Source organism: Puntigrus tetrazona, chromosome 20 (genome assembly GCF_018831695.1).
Source record: "Puntigrus tetrazona isolate hp1 chromosome 20, ASM1883169v1, whole genome shotgun sequence".
Taxonomy (NCBI): domain Eukaryota; kingdom Metazoa; phylum Chordata; class Actinopteri; order Cypriniformes; family Cyprinidae; genus Puntigrus; species Puntigrus tetrazona.
The window spans coordinates 21,770,334-21,794,218 of NC_056718.1; the positions used below are offsets into that span (position 1 = coordinate 21,770,334).

The 23,885-nt window shown below is 37.9% G+C and overlaps 4 protein-coding genes across 9 annotated transcripts; 3 read left to right on the plus strand and 1 right to left on the minus strand.

The window, feature by feature from the left end:
* The first annotated feature begins 958 nt into the window (after positions 1–958).
* On the plus strand, positions 959–4,036 carry tmed10 (transmembrane p24 trafficking protein 10). The gene is made up of 5 exons (XM_043220054.1): positions 959–1,200; positions 1,733–1,853; positions 2,019–2,092; positions 2,576–2,702; positions 2,803–4,036. The coding sequence occupies exons 1-5, from the start codon at positions 1,015–1,017 to the stop codon at positions 2,922–2,924; spliced, it is 630 nt and encodes a 209-aa protein (XP_043075989.1). The 5' UTR covers positions 959–1,014; the 3' UTR covers positions 2,925–4,036.
* A 514-nt stretch (positions 4,037–4,550) lies between these two features.
* eif2b2 (eukaryotic translation initiation factor 2B, subunit 2 beta) lies at positions 4,551–8,912 on the plus strand. The gene is made up of 8 exons (XM_043218885.1): positions 4,551–4,817; positions 5,666–5,786; positions 6,815–6,966; positions 7,088–7,251; positions 7,761–7,856; positions 7,982–8,119; positions 8,199–8,265; positions 8,725–8,912. Exons 1-8 carry the CDS (start codon positions 4,646–4,648, stop codon positions 8,880–8,882), a joined length of 1,068 nt encoding a protein of 355 aa, XP_043074820.1. The 5' UTR covers positions 4,551–4,645; the 3' UTR covers positions 8,883–8,912.
* An 81-nt stretch (positions 8,913–8,993) lies between these two features.
* zc3h14 (zinc finger CCCH-type containing 14) lies at positions 8,994–17,153 on the minus strand. 5 transcript variants are annotated; one of them, XM_043218881.1, is made up of 17 exons: positions 16,971–17,150; positions 16,515–16,557; positions 15,491–15,605; positions 15,087–15,127; positions 14,583–14,742; positions 13,603–13,912; positions 13,354–13,520; positions 13,176–13,273; positions 12,703–12,831; positions 12,375–12,452; positions 11,619–11,775; positions 11,129–11,328; positions 10,875–11,016; positions 10,165–10,301; positions 10,007–10,083; positions 9,309–9,415; positions 8,994–9,215 (listed from the first exon to the last, which is right to left on the minus strand). In XM_043218881.1, exons 1-17 carry the CDS (start codon positions 17,004–17,006, stop codon positions 9,212–9,214), a joined length of 2,001 nt encoding a protein of 666 aa, XP_043074816.1. In that variant the 5' UTR covers positions 17,007–17,150; the 3' UTR covers positions 8,994–9,211. The 5 variants fall into 5 exon arrangements, with proteins under 5 accessions (XP_043074816.1, XP_043074814.1, XP_043074815.1 ...); XM_043218879.1 differs by having other exon boundaries at positions 8,994–9,415; positions 13,603–13,909; positions 16,971–17,153; XM_043218880.1 differs by having other exon boundaries at positions 8,994–9,415; positions 12,384–12,452; positions 16,971–17,151.
* Positions 17,154–17,625: 472 nt separating this feature from the next.
* On the plus strand, positions 17,626–23,810 carry rmdn3 (regulator of microtubule dynamics 3). Of its 2 annotated transcripts, none has more exons than XM_043218883.1 (12): positions 17,626–18,042; positions 18,128–18,284; positions 19,280–19,420; positions 19,498–19,828; positions 20,828–20,930; positions 21,109–21,169; positions 21,242–21,317; positions 21,399–21,476; positions 22,127–22,225; positions 22,312–22,365; positions 23,220–23,300; positions 23,375–23,810. In XM_043218883.1, exons 1-12 carry the CDS (start codon positions 17,880–17,882, stop codon positions 23,459–23,461), a joined length of 1,431 nt encoding a protein of 476 aa, XP_043074818.1. In that variant the 5' UTR covers positions 17,626–17,879; the 3' UTR covers positions 23,462–23,810. The 2 variants fall into 2 exon arrangements, with proteins under 2 accessions (XP_043074818.1, XP_043074819.1); XM_043218884.1 differs by having other exon boundaries at positions 17,628–18,042; positions 18,131–18,284.
* Positions 23,811–23,885: the final 75 nt, after the last annotated feature.

Below are 23,885 nucleotides of genomic sequence, written 5' to 3' on the forward strand. Positions count from 1 at the left end.
AATGCCGTATAAGTATTGTACATACTTGATATTAAATATAATGCTGTTAACTACTGAACCTTATTGTAAAGTGTTACTGTAAGATGATTTGTTAATTTTTAATTTTGGAAATAGTACTTCTAAAACATGCCATTAATGTAAATCATTTGATTTAAATCGGGACTCTGGAGTGCATATCATGAATCATTTTATTTAGACTGGAACTTAGTCTGGAGAGGTTTTGTGAATCATTTTTTATCATTCATTATTTAGATCATTGGACTGATCCTTTCCAAATCTCTTTAAAGCGGCTGATAATATAGCAAAACCTCGACAAAGAGACCAGAAATAGAAATAGTGCAGCAAAATATAAATGTGTTATATTTCACAAGTATTTGTACCTTGATGATGTTGATGATGGCAATTTTCTTACCAGAATACAATAAATGCCAATATTTATGTCTCTCTATTAAATGAATAATTAAATGCATAAGCAGTTGTTAATAATGCACAATCACAATATCAGAGCACAAATCTTGATTCACAATTGTGTCACAGTGTATGTTTTCAACGTTGATTATTTCAGTCTTTTCTTATAAAAAACCCCACTTAATTCAACATCCAACAACTCACAGCTACAAGCCACTACAGTACCTGCTGAGGCTTTAAATTTATCAGCATATAGAATAGAACAGATGAAAACATACACAAAAATAAACTTCACATGAGCATTATTTTGCCCATGTTTACATGTTGCATTTTTATTTATTTTTTTGGCATTTAATATTGCCCTAAGTCATAGTTTCGTAACCTTGCATGCGTAAAATGTCTCAAAAATTAAAAGAATAAAACATTTCTGTACATGCGCAATGTGTGTTGGGAGGCCTGTGCTGTTCACCGTATCTCCGCGAGTGGGCGCTCTAGATTCGCAAAGAACCGCAGCGTGGGTGCGCAATCCGCGCATGCGCGAAATCAGTGCGCAGGCGCAGTGCGCAGCTCGATCCGGGCCTGCAGCAGTGGAGCGATCGGCTCGTCATGGCGCGGTTCCGTGTGCTCTCGCTCTCTCTCTCGCTGTTGTTTGTGGTTCAGTCGGTCGTATCGATCTCATTCTACCTGCCGGTGCGCAGCAGAAAGTGTCTACGGGAGGAGATCCACAAAGACGTGCTCGTTACCGGAGAATACGAGATGAGCGAGCAGCCAAACACGAAAACCAACCTGAAGGTGACGTCACGCCACACATTTACCGGATTAAAGATTTAAATATCTGCACCAAACCGTCGTTACCGGTGTATTCAACAGTTACTTTACGTTTGTTCGGGGTTCTTGGTTGATTCGTGCTGATCGTAGCGGCTCGGCGAGTTTAAACGCGAGGCCGTGTGTTAGTGCTACATGGCGCTTCCTGGTTGGACGACGATTTAATGATTCATTACAGTTGGTTTTAATAACATCCCGCTGGTTAAGTAAATCAGATTAATTGATGTAAATGACGCTACGCCTTTATTTAGCAACACTAGCCGCGTGAAGTATAATTGTGAATGTAGTTTGTGTTCCGCATCATTCACCCGAGTTGTAACACGTCAGTCTTACTTCCACACTCCCATACAGAGAAAGCGTATATGGATTAACCTAATCAGTGTTGTATAAAATATTAATTGAGTTATTGATATGTTTGGCCTTCCTTGTAATAAACAGCTGTTTGGCGCGTTCGTCTGCTGGGCTGTAACTGAATATTCAATGTTGTGACCCCTGTTAGATCACAGACTCCTCTGGACACATCCTTTATGTGAAAGAAGATGCAACCAAGGGCAAGTTTGCCTTCACCACAGAGGACTATGACATGTTTGAGGTGTGCTTCGAGAGCAAGTCCCCTATGGGTGAGTGTTCGACACATCCGAAGGCTTTCTTATTAGCACCTCGCTGACATATGTTCGGCTAAAAGTGATGATTCGATGGGAGATGTATACAAATCAGCACCGATACAGGCCTACGCTTTAAATTCTGCGTTCGTTAATTAATAATTTTTTTCCCCTTCCATTTAGGAACTGGAAGAGTTCCTGACCAACAGATTAACTTGGACATGAAGCATGGTGTTGAGGCCAAAAATTATGAAGAGGTTTGTCTGCATTGATTTCTCAAAGGTTTGGGGTCAGTTTCGGCAAGCTCACCAAGGCTGCATTTATGAAAATAAAAATATTATCAGCATTTAAAACAACTCTTCTATATGCATATAGTTTGTGACAGAAAGCTTTTTTTCAGCATCACTACTCCAGTCTTCAGTGTCACATGATTCTTCAGAAATCCTTCTAATATGTTGATTTAATGCTGAAGAAACATATTTTCAATCCTGAAAACAGTTGTGCTGCTCAGTGTTTTTTTTTACATGACACATTTTTAACTTAACTTAAACAAAAACATTTTAAGTAGTGAGTCTTTTATAAGACTAAATGCCTTTACTGTCAGTTTTAATAAACCTATGACCCCAAACTTTAAGCAGTAGACTTTCAAACAGTGCTTTTGGAGGTTATCTACACCTACCAGAACTGCAGCTGTTGCTTTGATTGCGCAGTCGCTCTGACGTCTTTCTTCGCTTGTCCAGATTGCCAAGGTTGAAAAACTGAAGCCCCTGGAAGTAGAGCTCCGCCGGCTGGAAGATCTTTCAGAATCGATTGTCAATGACTTTGCCTACATGAAGAAGAGAGAGGAGGAGATGAGAGACACCAACGGTAAGAAGCCTCAAAACGTCTGGCCGAAGCTTATTTCGAGCGTAAAGGTGAGGGGTAAACGAATCGGCACGGGCGGCTGACTTTCTGTCGTGTTTTGCAGAGTCCACCAACACGCGTGTGCTGTACTTCAGCATCTTCTCCATGTGCTGTCTGATCGGTCTGGCCACGTGGCAGGTCTTCTACCTGCGCCGCTTCTTCAAGGCCAAGAAGCTCATCGAGTAAAATCTGCCTGTAAATTCAGGGACCCAGAACTACTTCCTGACATCAGAACCTCCGGCCCCTGACATTTTGCTTTGCCCCGGCGATTTATTCCGGTCGCCGCGGGTGACCTGAAGTTTATCGGGAGTGGACGTGCATCAGGGAATTCTCTGGGAAGCGATTGATGCTTGGCGGCCAAATTGTCTTTCAGTGCGTTGTACATTTTTGATACAAGCTTGTTCGGTATCATTTTGGTAAAAAAAACAAACAAAACAAAACACCCAGTTTATTTTGCTTTATTTTCTCGTATTTATACTAAATGACAGCACAAGCCCCTATAACTGATAAAAGCTACGCTCCCGTGAGAGAAACTTTGTGCTCGTTGAATGTGTGTGTGTTAATTACTGTAATCTGTTCCGCCTGTTATTTGGAAGGATTGATTGTTTCACATGAACAGATTGCAGACTGATGTGTCGAGCTGTCTGTATTATTTCTAGAAAGACTTATGTTTGGTAATGCAAAGCCATTTCATCAAAATGAAGTCCCACTCACTGCAAGTGAAGAGAGAGAGAGAGAGAGAGTGACCGCACGTCAGAGCTTCAAGCTGTCATATATCATTCTTATTTTGAGAAATGTACTAATTTTTAAGCAGTTTTATTTTGTGGGGCAGCATCTCTATTTAGTTTGCTTTATTACGGGAAAGTGTGTGTTCATCTGTGATTAAAGTCTTTATTATTTGATTGTTAGATATTCGTTTCTCCACAGACTGAATAAATGTTCAATACAGCAGAACTCTTGCAGTGGGCCTGAGGTTAAAGGTGCATAAATGCCATCGCTGCTCCATCGGCTCTGGTTTGATTTGTTACAGGATCTACTCGTGTTTGACAGATCAAACTAGACTTTGATTTTTCTTTTCAAATGCTTTTTATGGAATAGTGGTTACACATGTCCTGGGTGGTTTGGATCAGATTTATTATTATTATTTGCTGCCAGTGGTTTAATTTTTTTTTTTTTTTTTTTGGCTCAAGTGTTCAGTAATTTACAACGGCGATGTTTTTGATTCTAATTAATTTTGGTGAAAGTGGATTTCGGACATATAATTGGCTTGTCATTCAATAAAAATTGTTAGTAAAGTATTTTGAGTGTTTGTGAGTTACTAGCAAATGAAATTTGTTGCAGCAACGGGGCATTTTCATCTGACAAAATCTGAAAATTATAAGACAGAAAATATTTTTTAAGTTAATATAAGAAAGAATAACGTAAAACACTTGTCATCTGACACTAAAGACTTGAGTATACTGAAAATTCAACTTTGCATCACAGGAATAAAATACACATACAGTCTAAAAGAAATTATTTTACATTGTAACTATTTCAAAATATATTTTTTTTACTGTAAAAGGCATATGGTACTTCTGAAACATTTAAAAATCGTACCACCATTAACTCCAGTATAACAATCATTAACTACAACCAGTTTTATATGGCTATAGCGCATGTATTTTAAATATACAGCGCATTTTCAACATTTTAATAGGCTACTTTTGCATGCAATTTGTTTTGTGGTTCAATAGAAAAGACTGGATTGATGTATGGACGCTAGGCGGCGCTGTTACAACAGTCCCGATCGCAGATAAAAAAAACAGAAGAAGAGCAGGACTCGTGAACCGGAGGAGGTTTCTGTCCGGTTCCGCGAGCGTTCAAGCTGTCAGGAGAATCAACGCGTTACTGAGACACCGGTCAAAATGCCCGGCGCGGATAAAGAGACGGACCTGTCCGAGCGCATCGAGTCGTTTCTGTCCGAGCTGAAGCGCTGCGGCAGCGGGGCGGGATCCCTCCGGGGCTCGGCGGAAACTGCCCGAGAAACGACCGCTTTACTCCGCAAAATCACCGCGCAGGCCCGCTGGGGCAACGCCGGTGAGTAAGCGCCGTCTTGCTCGATAAATGCTTCGCTGACATCGTTCCCGTGCTTGTGCTCGACAGCAGAGCTTTGCAGTCTTTCATATCTCATATTCCTGATGGACCCATTCTAAAACGTACATGCGGTTAAATATGTACTTGTAAGAGTTTATGATGTAAACAATACATTATTGTCATAAATATGTTAAACATTACCACAGTTACTTATAATAGTAGTTATTTGTTCATTTGAACACTTATCTTAACATTTGTTTTTAATATTTATTCTAATCATTTAATTATTAATTGTTGTGATCAACTTAGTTATTACAATATTAAATTTAATATAAAGTAAAACTAGATTCAAATAAATTAGCTACTTTTATTATTTATTTTAATGTATTAAATGTTTTTATTTTGCTTTCTAAATTATATTATTAAATGTTATTTTAATACCATATTGTTTTTTTATCTATTTTATTGAATTATTTCTTGTTTATTTGCTTTTAATTATATTTTAATGATTTTTGTATAGCACATGTATGTCAAAAATGTATAATCTTATTTCTCTTATGTATCTATTTACACGTTTTTTTAAACACTGCTTTCTCTTCTTTTTCTCTTGCACTTCCATAGGGCAGGGATCTTCAATAAATCCAGTTTCCTGCAGAGTTTAGCTCCAGCCCTGATTAAACTCCCCTACCTGTTTTTTTTCGAGTGTTTCTGAAGACGATTGGGGTTAGAGCTAAAAACTGCAGGAAAGTGGATCTTGAGCCAGATTTAAGGATCCCTGCGATATGGATCTTCCCCATTTTGAAACAACATCTTGAAGTTTTTGCTTTTTTTTTTTTTTTTTTTTTGTTCAGGTGAGCTGATGGAAATCATACGGAAGGAGGGCAGGCGGATGACGGCGGCACAGCCGTCCGAGACCACCGTCGGTAACATGGTCCGCAGGGTGCTGAAGATCATCCGAGAAGAATACGCGAGGTATCTGAAAGTCAACCTTGTAAATACAGCCCCTCTTCCCTAACGCTAATATACAAAACCTTAAGGAGCAAACGAAAACTATTATCACTGAAGCCCAACCAATATTCTCTTTAAATTTCACACAGTCAAGGGAACAAACATGATAACCAATTAAATCTCAGCATTTTCTCAGTGTGAATGATAGATGAGGTCTGTATGCTAATGTTTTGTTTCCTCTTTGAAATTGGTCTCTTTAGGAACTGGTGCTATTTTTAGGTTTTCATCTAACCAAATCACATACTATTGTTATTTCCGTACTGTTTCCGTTGTAGTACATGACATCTCTAAATCATTTACCATTAGGTCTGTTTGCCTAGAAATTGTCTTTCCACGTTTCCATCGTTATCAGATAGCATTGGATATTTTTAAGGTCTGTGTTTCCTGTTGGAAAAAAAACAGCATATGCTGTTTGAAGCCGGTTTAAACCGGTCCTTAGCCGGCCATGTGCTGGTTTTAATTTGTTCGGACCATCTTAAACTAGCTCAAAACAACTTCCCAGCTGCAAAACGTACTTGCTTATTTTAACAAGCCAAAACAACAACAGCGACGACATATAAACTACTCACCTGCTTATAAGACCTATGTATTGGACCGCTTTCTTACGTTTTTTTGGTCGAGTTTTAATGTTATTAGCTATCGTTTGTTGTCACGAGCCCAGCACGCGTCTCGAGCCATCAGATTCCTCCGCGCGCAGAATAGCGGAGCCGAAGCACAACTCCCGACCAAAACAATGTTCCTCCGCGGATAACGTGCAGTATAACGCTTCAACCACTAGAGAGCCAAAAGTTATATTTAAAGTAACAGTAGTATATTTTAAATTAATGCCGTGACGTCGTCAAACAAACTAACACGTTATATTACGCTTCCCCCCCACATTAACACATGATTAAAAATGACAACTTTTTCTGGCAGAATTATTCAAGGTTGAATAAAAGACGGATACCGGTGTTGGAACATGACATAGATGAGCAATCTGAATCTCTCCTCAGATCCAGAGGCAGCAGCGAAGAGACGGATCAACAGGAATCTCTGCACAAGCTGCTGACGTCTGGAGGATCCAGCGAAGACAACTTCAGACAGCACTTCGCTCATCTCAAAGCCAACGTCATCGAGGCCATCAACGAACTGCTGACAGAACTGGGTGAGAATCCACTTATGCCTACATCCAGCAAACTGATCATCAGACGTCCCAAAGAGCCCGAGAGATTTTTTTTTTCCCTTTCATATTTTCTTGTAAAGCTAAATATGCCTGTGATTTTTAGAGGGCACCACAGACAACATCTCCATGCAGGCGCTGGAACACATCCACTCTAACGAGGTTATAATGACCATCGGCCGCTCCAGAACAGTGGAAGCTTTCCTGAAAGACGCGGCGCGGAAACGCAAATTTCACGTCATCGTTGCGGAGTGTGCACCCTTCTGTCAAGTGAGTACATATTTGCATCCATTACATTCAACTAAAGTGGCTCGCAAACACCTAATAAGTGGAAAATAATAGGACAGCTAAAATTTAAATTATGATATTATAATCATTGTGTTTTAAATAGTAAATGTAACATTTTATCGTATTAATCATTTTAATACATGATTAATAAAACATACAATTTTGATATTTAATTACTATATTTTAATTTTTTAAAAATAATCAACTTTTTAAAAAAATCATTTAATGCATATTTGTTTTACATTTATTATAAATTTTACTATATATGAATGAAACAATAATATGTTTGGCATAGATGCATGTATTTTTATAAACTATTTAAATACAAATATTAAATACTATGATGTAAGTTATTGCCACTGTATTTCTATTAATATCTTTATGAATGTTTTAAGAGTTTAACATCATAATGATTTTGGTTTTTATACCAAGTGTATTGAGTAGTGTTGTAAATTGAGGTTTACAATAATTTTTTTTTTTGGGTCCGTCAGGGTCACGAAATGGCCACAAGTCTTTGCAAAGAGGACATTGAGACCACAGTGATCCCAGACGCGGCCATTTTCGCTGTAATGTCAAGAGTCAACAAGGTGAAACTACGAATTGATGCCCAATGCTGCGATTTAATATTCCAGATTTTAATAAAAATTGTGTTGCATGTTAGTCATACAGACTCTAGTTACTCAAGTTCCTGACTGAATCGCTTGCTGTTCAGGTGATCATCGGCACACAGACGGTTCTGGCTAACGGCGGTCTGCGGGCGGTTAATGGCACGCACACACTGGCTCTGGCTGCTAAACACCATTCGACTCCTCTCATCGTCTGCGCTCCCATGTTCAAGCTCTCGCCACAGGTATCCCACACCCCGTGCAGTCAAAGCAGACCTTGTGCATGCTGTCGAGGTTTCATGTGGATCTTTTTTGTTGTTGTAGTTTCCTAACGAGGAGGACACGTTTCATAAATTTGTTTCACCACATGAGGTGCTCCCCTTTACCGAAGGTAACGTCCCGCAGCAGCATTTTACTCAATTTCGTTTTGGAGGGTGCTAAATGGTCAAGTTCACTCGCTCACCAGTGGGCCCCCTGCAGTGAATGGGTGCCGCCGGAATGAGTCACAAAGAGCTGATAAACACATTACAATAATCCACACCACTCCAGGTCATCAGTTAACACGTGAAGTCTTGAAGTAAAAAGCTAGATCGTGGACATCTAAAAGCTATCTGCATTTGTTTCTTACGAACATGCAGCTTTTCATTTCAGTTGTGTGGTTTACTTTTATCAGCTGTTTAGGCTCTCATTCTGACGGCACCCATTCACTGCAGTTGATACAAATCTATACTTATGATTAAAACTCACCTTTGTTGATGGACAATTGGTAGTTTTATCAGTAACTATACTTTACAAGAACTAGTTTCACTTATTTGTTGAAGTTGTGCACAACGTTTCTTTTTTTTTCCAGGTGAGATCTTGTCTAAGGTCAACTCTCACTGTCCGGTATTCGACTATGTTCCTCCCGAGCTCATCACATTATTCATCTCAAACATCGGGGGAAACGCTCCTTCATACATTTACCGTTTGATGAGTGAACTTTACCATCCTGAAGACCACGAACTGTAGACTAGAAAATAAAGAAACTCTTGACTCGCATGTTTGGCTTTCAAAATCTGTGACTGTGAACTCAATGAGTATTTAAGTTACTGCTCCATACTCCATAAAAGACAACATTTGTGTGTGTGTGTATTGTTGACATTTAATACACCAAATATATTCTGTAAATAGCTTACAGGAACTTGCAATTTATAAAACTCATTTGTTTTAAAAATGTCAAAAAAAAAAAAAAAAGGAAGAAAGAAAAAAGCACAACAAAAATGATGTGAGAGATAGAAAGCTCTACATGAACCGTAGAAAAGCTGCAGCTCAGGCGTGATCAGTTACTCCAGTATTTCTCAACTGTGGGGAAAGAAACAGATTTGATGATTACAGATATTTGATTTCACAAGTACATTTTATAGGCTTTGCTGTAATAGTCCGAGTTTGTGGCACCTGCTCTGTGTTTTGGTCCATTTCAGAGCACTTCTGGGCGGCACGGCCACAGCTGGATGGTAGAAAGTACAGCCCGCTCGCTTGCACTGCGCCGCAAATCTACACGGCTGTGAAAAACAATTAAAAGGAATTAAAGCAAGTGTATAAAAATAAGGAAAGATTTTGCGCACAAAAAGTAAATAGTTCTGAGCTCACGCTGACTTGTTAATATCAGAACTTCTGCTTTGCTTTTTTAATTTGATTTTTCAGAGACTGCTGAAATTCTTCGAGTGTCATGTATTTATTCATGCAGTAGCACAGCTCTAATATGCAAAGTTTGCATCTTAAAGCGCACCATGTATGAAGTTACTGAATCTAGTCGTCTTTAAAACAAGTCCCAAGACATTACAAGTTGACAACAACGTGGAACAGCATATTCACCCACTTGTTGATCTTTTCAGTTTGGCCTGAATGGAAACGCAAATTGACACTAGGTGGCACTTTTGAAGCATTAAAAGCTCACAAAAGCTGCTTAAATGAAATCTACCAATCACTGGAGGGGTTTGGAGAAATTAATCGTTTGGAAATCTATATACATAAATATCCAAATAAATGCATATTATAATAAAATTCAAGTGTTTTTTTGACTTTGTTCCAAATGCGAACCTTTCATAACCCATAATAGGGGCACTTTAAAGTGAAATTGATGCAAGACTCACTTTAGGGTGGTAGAAGGGACAGTCCAGCTTTTTACACTCTGGGAAGAAATGGCACACGGTGCTGGCTGGAGCTGGATCTACAGGGTCAGAGGTCACAGTTAAAGATCAGCGGCCTCTTATAAACACATTCCAGCGTATTTTATCTTCATCTTACGCACCTGCTCTCGTAGGGTTACTGCTGAGTCTGCGGCTGACGTGTGTGAATGGACAGTCCGCTTTGGAGCACTTGGCATCAAACTTACAGTTTGGATGAATGAACAGACACTTGTTGCCAAATTTACAGTTGGGAAACATTCTGCAATGGAACAAAAAAAAAAAAAAAAAAAAAACGATTTTAAATAAGCTTTGCTATGCATGACTGAAAAGAAATCTCAAATTATTAGTTTATTATTAATTACTCAATTCCAGCTCCACTGTTCATGACAGGAAGGGAGAAAAAAAACTACAGAAAAGTTCTAAGATAACAAAAAAAAGGTTTAAAATAAATCAATAAATATAGATACATAGAATAAAGTAAAATAAAAAGCCTGTCTAAATAAGCTGTCAGTTTATAAAGAGTAAATTAAAATGAACAGAAATAGGAAGATAGTTACTGTAAAATACTGTTATATCTGTTATTACTCAAGGTTCACTGTTATTAGTTACAAAAAAAAAATTGAATTGCATGCAAAAAATTTGAATTAAAAAAATGCAACAATTGTTGATTGCTGTAAGTTGCAAAAAAATTAAATGACTACAAACTAGACTAGACGGTTTTTCATCTGACGCAAAACAAAGACCAATTAGTTGAGGGTTTTTTTTGTTACAAAAAAGCACAAATAAATAGTAAAATGAAAAACGAAGAGTTGGGCTGGTAATGTGTTCTCACTTGCACTGTGTGTTGGGGTGATGGTACAGACACTCTTCTCCGCTCTTACACGCGGGCCAAAACTTGCAGCGTTCTGGAAGTTTCTGTCGTTTAGCCTGAACCGGCTCTACGTCCATGTCCTCCACCTCATCCGGCTCTCTATCTGCAGGAGAAAGACAGAATGAGGGTGAGCAGGGCAAATCAGAAAGGAGTGTTCACTACAGCTATATGTAACGTCAAAAATAACCACACACACATGAAACTCTTCATCTTACCGCCTGTGTTTAGAAACTCAGTGCCGAGTCTGAGGTGGACAGCAGGTTTGGGTCCATTATTTTCTGGAAGGTCAGAGGTCGCATTGAACTCATCCTCAGGCTCCATCTCCTGATCTGTGCGGTTTGCTAAAGGACTGGGGACTCCATCTAATGTCACGATGAACTTGGGACTCGCAGCTTCCACGACCTCCGCTCTCTCTCTGCAGAGGAATGAGATATGAGCATGTGACACTAAAAACTGAGTCTGCATCTCAGCAATAAATTACATTTTGAAATATATTCAAACAGAATACAGTTGTTTTAAGCAGATATAATTTAGATATAGATATAAATTCACAATAATTCTGTTTTACAGTTATTTATTTATATAATGCAGACTTGAGCTTTCAAACATTTATTTTATTTAGACCTTGCTAAACTCGAAATTGTGCATGGTGGTTTATATGCATAAAAATAAGAACTGTTTTCGCTTGAAACCCGTCTGTGGTACCTGGCCTGCACCATTCGGGATGTGACGGGTGGGTCTTCGGCTTGATTGACAGCGCTAGGCCTGTTCCTCGCTGGAGTCTGTTCAAGTTCTGGCTTCCTCATGATAAACGAACGAGTGTCCAGAGCGTTGAGTCTCGCCGCCTCCAAAACCTGCAGCTCTGAATAAAAAAAACAAAACACGATTCTGAGCGAGTATACTACCGGTCAAAAGTTTTGGTCGTAAGATCCCAGTTTTGATCGGTAAGATCCCTTATGATCAATAAAGGTTGAATGAACAAAAATACAGATTTAGATTTAAAGATTTAAACTTTTCTATTGAAATTGATTCTTGTGACACTGAAGACTAGAGTAGTTTTGCGTCACATGATCCTTCAGAAACCATTCTACTGAAGATGCTCATTCTACCAATCTTGAAAACATTTGGGAAGATTACATTATTACAGCTTCCACAAAAATAGTACATTTAAATATATTGTAAATAGTCAGTTGCTTTGATCATGTGTTGACCAAATGGTATTTTGAACCAAATCAACTGACAAGTCAGACTAACTGAATTTAAGCCTGGCTGATTTGGTGTTTTATGGATGAGACACAAGGCCCACGTCTGATCTAAAATATCCAGATAGAAATTTGTTGGACATTCTCAATGGTCAAGTGCAACGTTGTTTATAAAAAGACTGCCCAAAGGTTGCCTTGTGTATCATCAGCCTAAGATAGACTTTGCTGTCACAGGTCAAAGTTAGGTTATGTCCCTCACTGTATTCACCGAGCTGCTCTCGACTGTCCTCTTCTGGAAGCTCCAACTGCAGACGAGATGCTAAAGCTATGGATTGTGCTGAAAAACACAGAAAAGAAACCAATTTGTAGTTTGATAATTTGCTCCTACCGTCAACTCAATATTTGAAAACTTTTTTTTTCTCCCATTGTCAAAAATAGTGTTATTTATTACGTTTGTGTGTTTTTTAACCTAATCCAAACAACCCAACTGTATTATGATTGGGATTAACTGAAATGCACAATGAAAAACAAGATTTTATCTGTTACAGCAAATGCACTCTTAATTTCTTCAAGCAACAGATGCTCACCATTGTGCAGCGTTTCCTGGGGTGTGAGAGCGTGCAGGTGCTCCTGGACCAATCGGATTGCAGCATTATTCATCTCGTCGCTCGCCGAACGTGTCCGTGGTGCTACAGGAACCGTTTGCCGCTGGGGAACTACACGGGAGAATACAGAACAAGGGTTATCATTATTAACAGCTTTGGAGACCCCCATTCTAGTACAACAAGTTATAATAATTAAAAAGAAATTACTAAATTAAAACTCAACTGAAAATGAAACGTTGCCTTGATAGCTAGCTGAAATAATTTGTGCTTAGATTATTTTAATTAACTTTTAGTTACCAATAATAACCCTGAGTTGTAATAATTTGTTCTCTCATGTTGTTAAAGGACAACAAATCAGTAATTCAAGGCCACGGTTTTTTTTCTTTAAATTACAGGCTCTTTAAATAAATACACTGTGTTAAACCAAGAGTTATTATTAATTATAAATGTTAAACCTGTGTATGTAGTGGTTTTACTGATGGATTCCTGAGCTTCTGAGATTGCTTTGAGGATCAGATTTTTATTGGCTTGTTTAGCTGGTGGAAGAGAAGGCCTGCAAACACACAAAACACCAAATTAATCTGCTAGGAGTAAACATTTTTTCCCCCCTCTTTATTTTAAAGAGTAACATACTTGCGCTCAGGTTTCGATGGAAGAGACACTTTGCTGGCAAGACCGTAGTCTTCCTCATCTTCATCCTCCTCCTCATTCAGATCATCACTCTCTGGTCCGCGTTCATGACCTCTGTGAACCCGAACCACCGAACTGGCAACAGGCGCCTTTCGTTTTCGGGACAATTCCTGAAGGATGCCATTGACTAAGGTGACGAGCTACGCCTTCATGGACTGAACTGTTGCTTTGACTATATGGAAATTCACTCACCCTGCTGCTCTCCGCTGAGCTCCTGTAGCCCCGGCCATGGCTGGAACCTGACCTCTCCTGACCTCTCGTGACGTCTGAGGACCTGTAAGCATCTGCAGTCTGTCTTGAAGACTCCAGCACTGGTCGTGGCCTGTCCATGGTCGAGCGGCTGTATAAAGGCTGAGGGGTCAAGCTCTGCTCCAGGGGGTCGTAGCCAATGAGGTCATCATCCAGATCAGGCTTGATGTCAATCACAGCTTCTGCCGACGCCTCCATCAGTGGTTTGACAGCGGATGTGAGTCTGGAGGGTCTTTCAGAAGAGCCTCTCCTGCTATATAAAGCAAACACTGGTGAGCTTGTGATCAATTAAAGTGCCCTATAAGAGAATAAAAACATCCTGCAAAGATTTAAATCTAAAAGTACACCGTGTATAAAGTTAGTGTCTCTCAAACAAAGGTTCACTAAAAGGAGTCATTTTTAAAGCAAGTCCCGAGTCATTTAATTTTAACGTCAACATGAAACATTAGCATATTTTGCACCCACTTGAAATTAAAATGCAAATTAATTCTTTGCCACTAGGAGCGGCAAAACAGACCTGTGCTCGCAAACACGGCTCTTATTATGAAATGGATATGAAATCAACCAATCACAGAAGATTATCATCATTCAAAGGTGGGGTTTAAAAAAAAAATTAATCGCTGAGCAGATTTTGTTGTTGAACAAAACCAAAATATGATTCTTTCACAACCCATAATAGGGGCACTTCAAAGACGATGATTGATTTCTATAATACGGACAAAATTACTACCAAAGTCAAAAGCAACCAGTAACCTTTTGGTCACCAACATGCATCAAAATTCTAAATATATTATTTTATGTTCAGCAGAAGAAAGACACTCATACAGGCTTCCAACAACTCCAGAGACGTTCTTTTTTGGGTGAGCTATCCCTTTAAGACAAATCTGCAGTGATTTGCTGATCCACTCATGGGAATTAGTTACCTGGTGCGGTTCTCGTGGGCTGAGCTTGAGACTCGACCCTCCAGCTTATCAGAGCGCGAGCTGGAAACAGCAAGAGTGCGAGGCTCCACCCCCCTCCGGTTGTTTTCTGCTGGGATGCTGGTCTCTGAGTGCAGAACGGATGGACGGAGAGGTGTGGGCTCTGCAAAACCAACAGAAATATTGGCAAACTAACTTACAATACACAAACCGAACCAATAAGTTTAGGCTGAGACATTAAAATTAACGGGAAATCTACAAAAACAAAAATGAAAAATGACAAAATGGTAGAATGATACGTTTATACAAATAAAGCAAATTCAAAATGTTAATTATGCAAAAACTGATACAAACAACAACTGACCAATTTTCCAGTCAGCAGGTCACAATATAATTAATGTTTAATTAATACATTGACTTGTAATTGATTGTAATATTAAATGCAAAAAAAAAGAAAAGGATTACATAAAACCGTGCACAATGGGATAACTTTAACATAACACATACCTACTGCAACCGATCTTAGCTTGTCCAGAACACCATGTAGCCTACAACACACACAAACAGCATTTACTTCACTGTTACATACTTTCAGTACAACTGTTTTCAGCATTGATAATACTCAGAAATGTTTCTTGAGCAGCAAATCAGCATATTAGAATGATTTCTAAAGGATCATGTGACACTGAAGACTGGAGTATTGATGCTGAAAATTCAAGTTTGCATCACAGGAATAAAATAATAAAAATAAAAATATAATATATATAAAATTTTATTTTAAATTGTAATACTACTTTACAATATTACCATTTTCCTATATGGACATAAATACCTTGGTTAGCAAAATGAGACTTAAAAAAAATATATAAATCTCTCTGACCACAAACATCACAATGTAGACTTTCACCTACCATACAGTGAACTTGATTGTATTGTTGCCTAGAAACAAGGACAGGTCGTCTGCCATCTGCTTTGGGTTCTTCTTATTGGCCACCATGACCATGATGTAATCTGGAAGCTCCTCATCTGACAGAGACACACAGCAACATGTTTAATCTGACCATTAACGCAAAAAAAGTGTAATAGACATCTTGTTTATTAGACATCCTGTTTCCCATACAACATAATTTAGACATGCATGAAGATGGAAGAATTTGCTATTGCTATTTTTAGCAGTGAATGGGTGCCGTCCCAATGAGTGTACACACAGCTGATTAAAATATCACAATAATCCACAAGTAATCCTCACCGCTCATCCTCAATCCATCAGTTAACAGCTTGTGAATTAAAAAGCAGTGTGTTTGTTAGAAACCATTGATAAGACGTTTTAACTTCAAACATTTGCTTATGCCTGAAATATGAGTAATCTATCCAATCTTTTTTTAACTAACAGAAGAACTTTTCACATGACTTTAATTGATGGTCTGTAGTGGTGTGGATTATTGTGATGTTTTCAATCAGCTGTTTGGGATCTCATTGACATGTTTGACGGCACCCATTCACTGCAGAGGATCCATTGGCGTGCAAGTGATGTAACGCTACATTTCTTAAAACCATTTCTAATAAACTTATCTGAAAGTAAATACATTTTCAGCAGAATTCCTTTCATTTTACTTTTAGATATTCGTTTTGCATGGTAGTACCCAAGCTATCGTAATCGCACATTGCACCAGCTTTGCTGCAAACATTTTGCAACACAAATGCATGGCTTCTGTAAAGTCAGTCAAGGTGAAAGAGGCAGAATGCAACTGTTCATCAGCTGATCGTGTCGCTTTGATCCGATTCTTTAAATAGCTCGCAGAACTTCCCGTTTTGCAGGTGACAAGACTTTCCTCTTAAATTTTCCCCTGCGACAAGCACACTAAAAACTAAAAGTAATGAAACGCAATGCAGTGGATTAAAAATTAATCACGCATATCCGGTGCGAGCTCTTACCCACATATGCGCCGAGCTCTTGCAACTTTCCTTTGATTGCGGTCTGAAAAACAAGAAATCGCATTATTACATGGGAAATCTAAACAAAACAGCACGTACATCGATACGTTAATATTTCAACAGACAAATGCTACCACATTTAACCTTTTAAAAACAGCCAGACGACAATCACATGGTACTTTAGAAGATATCATGGTACCGATAGCTCATGTAACGCAGTATTCATAATATAATACTTAGTGAAGATCACTGATACTCAAGCACACAAAAAGCTAAAACTTTTTGCTATATTATATACACACACCGATAACATTTAGTAAACAAAAAAGCACATGGACGTAAAAAAAACAGCAAGAAGAGAGTATCGCACTTAACAAGGGACATTCATTAAAACACAGCTGTGGGTTAGCGAGCATGCTAAACACTGCCGAAAGCGACGCGTTGAGAACGGATTACCCGTATTTTCTTGCTGATCTCAGTTCCGATCTCCATTCTTGTTTGGTTTGTTGCTTCCCCTCGGATTCGAGACACTATTTCAATTAACAAGACATACAAAAAAACAAGACAAGAACAGTTTGTCGTTGCTAGGCCTCGCGTGCCGCCTATCTATTCATACTGCGCATGCGCAGCCGGCTGAGCACGATATTGTCAGTTTGTTTCACTTAAAATCATTTTATTAATAAAAACATAAATATAAGTCCCGAATATGTACAATATATTTTTTTTAAATACGATTTTAAAAACCATTGTTTTAAATTGCTCACTTGAATATAAATAAAACTAAATAAATGTGTTTATTGTTTAATAGCAATGCTTGATAATATATAATCGCAATAGTAATAAATGATCATATTTATTATAATTATAATTTTAACATAATTATAAATATAATTTTGATTTAGTATTATTTTACTTTATTGATTAACACGATATTTCTAATAAACATTTTTAACAAAAGCGTTTATTTATTTTAGTCAACACGGATACAAAAAGGACACGTTTTAAACTGTTTAAAAATATTTGCGTCAACTCTGACGGTGACTAAATTCTTTATGAAGTCTACCCGTTTTTGTTTTGTTTTGTCGCTCAGTATTACCTCTTCCGGTCCGCCAGGGCGCGCTAATGCTCTCCCTCTCTCACGCAAACGCTCCTGACGCCTCCTGTCAAACAGCGTGAGTTTGATGGGATTGAGATATTTAGTCTTTAAATAAATAATCGAGAATTACAGGATGAGCCGGAGCTGTGTTTACATCTCTGAATCATGAGGATAACGAGGGATAACGCGACGGCTAGTTAGATCCGCGTGAGAGAAACGCAGATGCGCCGATAGCAGAGGATTCAGGGGGATTTTACGCGCGGTCGGCGATGAGCTGGCTCGGCAGGAACGCCGCGATCGGTCTCGGCGTCGGTGTGACGATCAGCACCGGCCTGATCGCATTATTGATCATTAAGGAAGCTCTCAGGAGGAGAAACCGCCGCGGCCGCCTGGTGCTTCACAACGCGAGCTCCGCGCTGCCGAACGACATCGGTGCGAACCGAAACGCATCACGTAGCCTAAATCGTCCGTTTCACGTGTGTGTGACACTGGTGTGTGTGTTTGTGTGTGTGTTCAGTAGACTCCGCCGTGAGCGGGTTGTCTCCTGAGCAGCAGGTGGAGCTGAGGAAGACTCTGGATGAGGTGATGAAGAGCGTGTCCGGTCTGAGGAACGAGATCGCGGAGCTTCGAGAGGGTCTGAGGGACATCAGCGCCACCATCGCTGAAGACGTCAAGTGGGTCTATTAATATTCAAGAAACCTGAAAATGTGTAATATAAACAAACAAGACAACGTATTTTTTCCACACATAAATAAACAAATATTGAATTCATATGACATAAAATTATAATTAGAAATGCAGCAGCTCAACTGTAATGTAAATAATAATGTATAATAATGTAATAATAATAATAATGTAAAAAAATGTAGTTTTGCATGACTGGAATCAATTACATTTTTAAATATATTCAAATAGAAAATTTTGATTAAAACGTATATGTGTATTTAACAAATATTTAATTAATATGACATAAAATTATAATTAGAAATGTGTCATGGTTGCCACAAAAAAAATAAAGCAGCACAACTGTAATGTAAATAATAATAAGAAATGTTCAAATCAGAACTAGAATAAATTACATATTTAAATATATTCAAATAGAAAATTTTGATTAAAACCTATGTGTGTAATATAAACAAATAAGATAACATATTTCCCAGTTATCAGAAATAGTAATTATTAATACGTTAACATTTAAGTTAAGCCTCTTTGCCTAAACTTATTACTAAATTCACTAAATTACATCTTTGCAATAACGCATAATACGGTATTAATAGTTGCTATATATAGCCTATTAATTACTAGACAAACTGAAATTAAGTGCTATAGCTTAATATACATTATACATTCCAAACAAACATCATATGGAGTCGAAGCTTTTACAGTATTTACAAAACATAAATAAAAATGTTATTTATTAAAATAGATAATATAGACGGTTATTTGAGTATAAGAATTTAATGTAATATTGGCATAATGTACAAAAGTTGTTGTTTTTGACATGCAGGTTTATTTAGACATTGAACTTGTGGCGATAGAAAAATGTTTTCTCAGCATAGGATAAATGTTTTTTTTTGCGGTTTATATACATGGGCTTTTTTTTATGCCTTTATTTGGACAGGACAGTGCAGAGTTTCTTCATCTGCCTCTGTTGTCTCTTTCCTTGCAGGAAGACGGTGGAGGAAAGTCAGAGATCGCGTCGGAGGCGTACGCTGATGCCGAGGGAGCGCTCCGAGTCCATGAGCTCCAGCTCCATTTACTTCACCGCCAGCGCCGGGGTCGCCAGCCTCTGTGACGACAGCGAGGTCGGGTAAGTCCCGTGTGCCGGGATCCCGCTTCGCTCTTTGAGGCTGTGGTGTTCGTTTCAGCAGTTGAGCTCTTCCACAGATACTCCACGGCTTACTCCAACGCAGAGTCCGATTACACAGACCGAGAGACGGATCGCGATGGTGAGGACGATGGGAGGGACTCGGAGGAGGAGGAGGAGGATGAAGATGAAGATGAAGATGAGAGCTGCGCTACTGTGCTCACGCTGAGACACGACGACTCGCAGGCTGAGGAGGAGGACGATGAAGAGGCCGGGCTCATGGTGGACTGTTTAGCAGATATTCCTAGCCCTGAACTCGCCCTCCTGCTCGCCCAGTGTGATCTGCTGCATGCAGGGGATTCTGGGAAAAAAGCAGAGGGCTTCCAGCTCTTGATGGAGAACAGACCCCTGGTGAGATATTTAATGATAAGCAAGGAGAGATACATAAAAAAATATTTTTAAATTGCTAATTATTTTGACACCGTATTTAAAGAAAATACATTGTATTATTATTAGTAGTAGTAGTAGTATTATATTTAACTTTTTTTATTACCATTTAAAAGTTTGGGGTTAGTATTTTTTTTTTTTTTTAAAGAAATAAAAAAAAAAAGAAAATTTTAACTTTATCAAAGAATTCAGAAAAAATGGATCATGGTTGCCACAAAAAATATGAAGCAGCACAACTAACTTAAATAATAATAATAAGAAATGTTCAAATCAGAACATTAGAACGATGCTGAAAATTTAGTTTTGCATCACAGGAATAAATAATATTTTGAAATGTATTGAAATAGAAAACATATTTTACGATATTTCAGTTTTTGTAGTATTTTTAATCAAATAAATGCAGCCCTGGTGAGTATAAAATGCTTTATTCAAAACATATAAAAATATTATTAACACCAAACTTTTGAATCATTGTGTATATTTTATTGTACTTAAATATAAAGTATTTAGTATTTACAAATTTATTTGGTATTTACGTAAAATTCAAAACATTTAAATTCTAAACATTTTACAATGTATACAGACAAATTAAATGCATGAATTATTATTAACTTGTATATTTTAATTTATTACACTTTTCAAACAATATATTTTAAAAATGTTTTATTCAAAATGAATACAGAATTCTAAGTAAAGCTAAATCACTTCAGAGGTAATAAAATAGTAGCCCTGTGCAGCGATTATTCACATCCAAAATGAGGTTTTTGTGTACAAAATATAAATATATATGTATATGCATATGTATATGTGTATATATATGTGTATATGTATGTATGTATATACATATGTGTGTGTGTTTTATGTGTGTTTTTATGTACACAAAAACTTGTATTTTGGATGTCTAATGGCAATTAATTGTTGCCCAGCATTAAAATATAGGCTTTTTTGTGTATGTGTGGTCAGTATGCTGATAACGTGGAGTTCATGTGGCGACTGGCTCGTGCCTACAGCGACATGTGTGAGACAGCGGACAACAGAGAAGAAAAGAGAAACTACGCCGAGCAAGGTGAGGAAATATCACACGAGTGCCCTACAAAGTGCCCTACACTTCCTAACATCATACTTCACGAGAATAAAACACTGCAAAGGCTAGGAAACATCACCTGCTGAGTGTTGAGAAAGCGTTACACACTCAATTATAATGTACTGTACCTGCACTGACCTTTGACCTTTTGACACTGAAGGCCATTATGAGGCAGAGGCGGCGCTGACGAGGAACGAACTGAGCGCTGATTGTCACAAGTGGTATGAAAACACCTCAAACATACTCATCTTCACTGCATGCGATGAGTTTTGACGTCTAGCGTTTTCTCTCAGGTTTGCCATCCTGGCGCGGTTGTCTTCACAGTACGAGAGCATTCACGGAAAAATGAAAAGCGGTCGCGTGCTGAAGGTGAGCCTGTGAGGGTTCACGGCAGTATTGCAGACGGACGCGAGTGTCTTGTGTGTTTAACGGCTGTGTTTGTACCGACAGGAGCATTTGGACCGAGCTTTGGCTTTACGCGACGACGATCCCATCTGTTTCTATCTGCTCGGCCGTTGGTGTTTAGAGGTCAGATCTGGCTGCTAAAACAGAGCCGACACTCTCTGTAATAATTTATAGTGCTTGCTAATCCTCCCTGGACGGGAAGTCAATAGGGTTTTGGATTACTGCAGAAAATAAGCTCTGTTACTAACAAATGCGTTTTGCTCATTAAAGGGGTCATACGATGCGATTTCAACTTTTTCTTTCTCTTTGGAGCGTTACAGGCTGTTAGTGCATAGACAAGACTTCTAAAGTCTCAAAACCATAGAGATATTCTTGTCTACAACCCCCTAAAACAACTGATTTAAACAAGAAAGATCACACATGCAGTCATGGTGTTATGTTTACATTTTTCTTTAAAAAAATCTACTTGTTTCGGAAGCTCAGAGGAGAAACAATAATGTACAGTATGTGGAAAATAATGTTTTTGCAACCTTTCAACGTCTTTAGTCACATTTAGACACATATTAGCAACTGCCTTTTTTAAGACACAAGTGAGTATTACTCATGGACATTATATACCACAGGAAAATTTAAAAAAACCCACTGATTCTGGGATCAAAAAGTAAAAAACAGAATGCAAGTAAAAATAAATAAATAAATGCTGATGTTAACAAATGACCCGAAATATCTCTGAGATGCACATGTTTTTGTGTGTGTGTATGTGTGTGTTGTAGGTGAGCTCTCTGGGTTGGCTGGAGAGGAAAACCGCTGCTACGCTTTATGCTACTCCTCCCACATCCTCAGTGAATGAAGCTCTGGAGAACTTCCTCAAGGTAAAAGACAAGTCTAATGTACGGCTTCAACTATTGAGAAGATTCAATAAACTCGTGCTGATATTTCTGATTTGTCTGATCTGTAGGCAGAAGAATTAAATCCAGGCTTCTCCAAAATAGTTCGCCTTTATATCGCCAAGGTAAATGTATCGTCTATAATGGGTTTATTCATAAGATGTGTCATTCTGTTAAGGCAAGACACCACAGGTGAAGACAGTAATTTGAAATGTGAAACTTAATTGATATCACCATACTTAACCCCATTACCCCTTTGATTAAAAAAAGTATTTTAAGAATGTTCTATAGTCATTTTTTTAGAACGTTATGTTTAAATAATGTGCTATCCAATTAAATATGCACTAATTGTTATATTTCCAGAAGAGAAATCTGAACGTTGGATAAAATCGGGTTTAAAATAGTTTTATTTTGTTTACATACTGAGGCGGTTTTGGATATGTATTTTTCATTTTTTAATTTTTTAATCAACAGCCAACAAGAAAATACCTTAAAAGTGATGTTATTGAAATAAGGCAAATGATGTATAAAGAAACAGATTAGAATAAAACAAATTTAGGTGCTATTTAGGTGGAGATTTCTGACTTATATTGAAGTAACTATGTAGTTTTATTCATTTATTTTTTTACCTTTTTAAATATCAGTTTCAGGATGATGGCACAATGACTTTTAGTGCTGCTTCTGTTAAATGTCTGATCTGGAAAAGTTCTTTCTGTATATTATTGAACTGTGCATTGATCTGGAAAAGTTTGAGGCGAAAGGGCGAATTGCTTTACGGCAGCAACAAATGCACGTGTTGAGCCGTAATATTTACGACAGCGAACTCCACTCACTTAACTGTAGGGGGCTCCAAAGTCGCAAAAATACACAAAACAATGGTTTTGCCTGCAGTATGTTGACTGTTTACACAAATAATTATTCTTTTCCTTTTAAAACGTCTTACTGGAAATCCATGCATTGTATATCCCTTTGTTTACAGTGTCATAAGGAGCTAGGAAATGTATCAGAGGCCAGGAATTGGGTCCAGTTAGCTCTGAGCACACCAGTAGGAACCAATGAGGTGAATTTGTGGTCTTCATAGTTTAATTAGTATTTTAGGTTTTGAGACTCGGATTAATTGTTTTGTTTCTTCAGGATTCAGACAGCGCAGCTTTACAGGAAGAGCTGAAGCCTTTGGCTGACAATACAACGGACCAACCAATAAGCAGTATGAATAATTAGGGTGGAGTCTGAAAATTGTCTAACGTAAACTTTTTACATTTTATGTGGTACGTGCTCTATTTATTTAACGTTATTTGCAGTTGTGCATTGTTAAAACATATTTTTAGTAATCTATAAAATATTATATTACTATAAATATTCTATTAAAATTGTTTGCTATTGTTCACATATCTTCACAAAACACTGCATTTCATTCCCTACGAAAGATGAAGGCATCGTATCGTTCCTAATTCTTAATATGCTGTGAAATTAAGCATTTAATTGTTTAAACGAAATGACTGATGTATGATTTCGTTTTGACGTGATGTGAATTCCTGAAAGATGACAATAAAATAGCACATTTATCTCATATTTCGGCATTTTTCAATGGGTTTACCCGATGGTACCATACATCAAAATGCACTTTAATTAGCTTAACAGATAA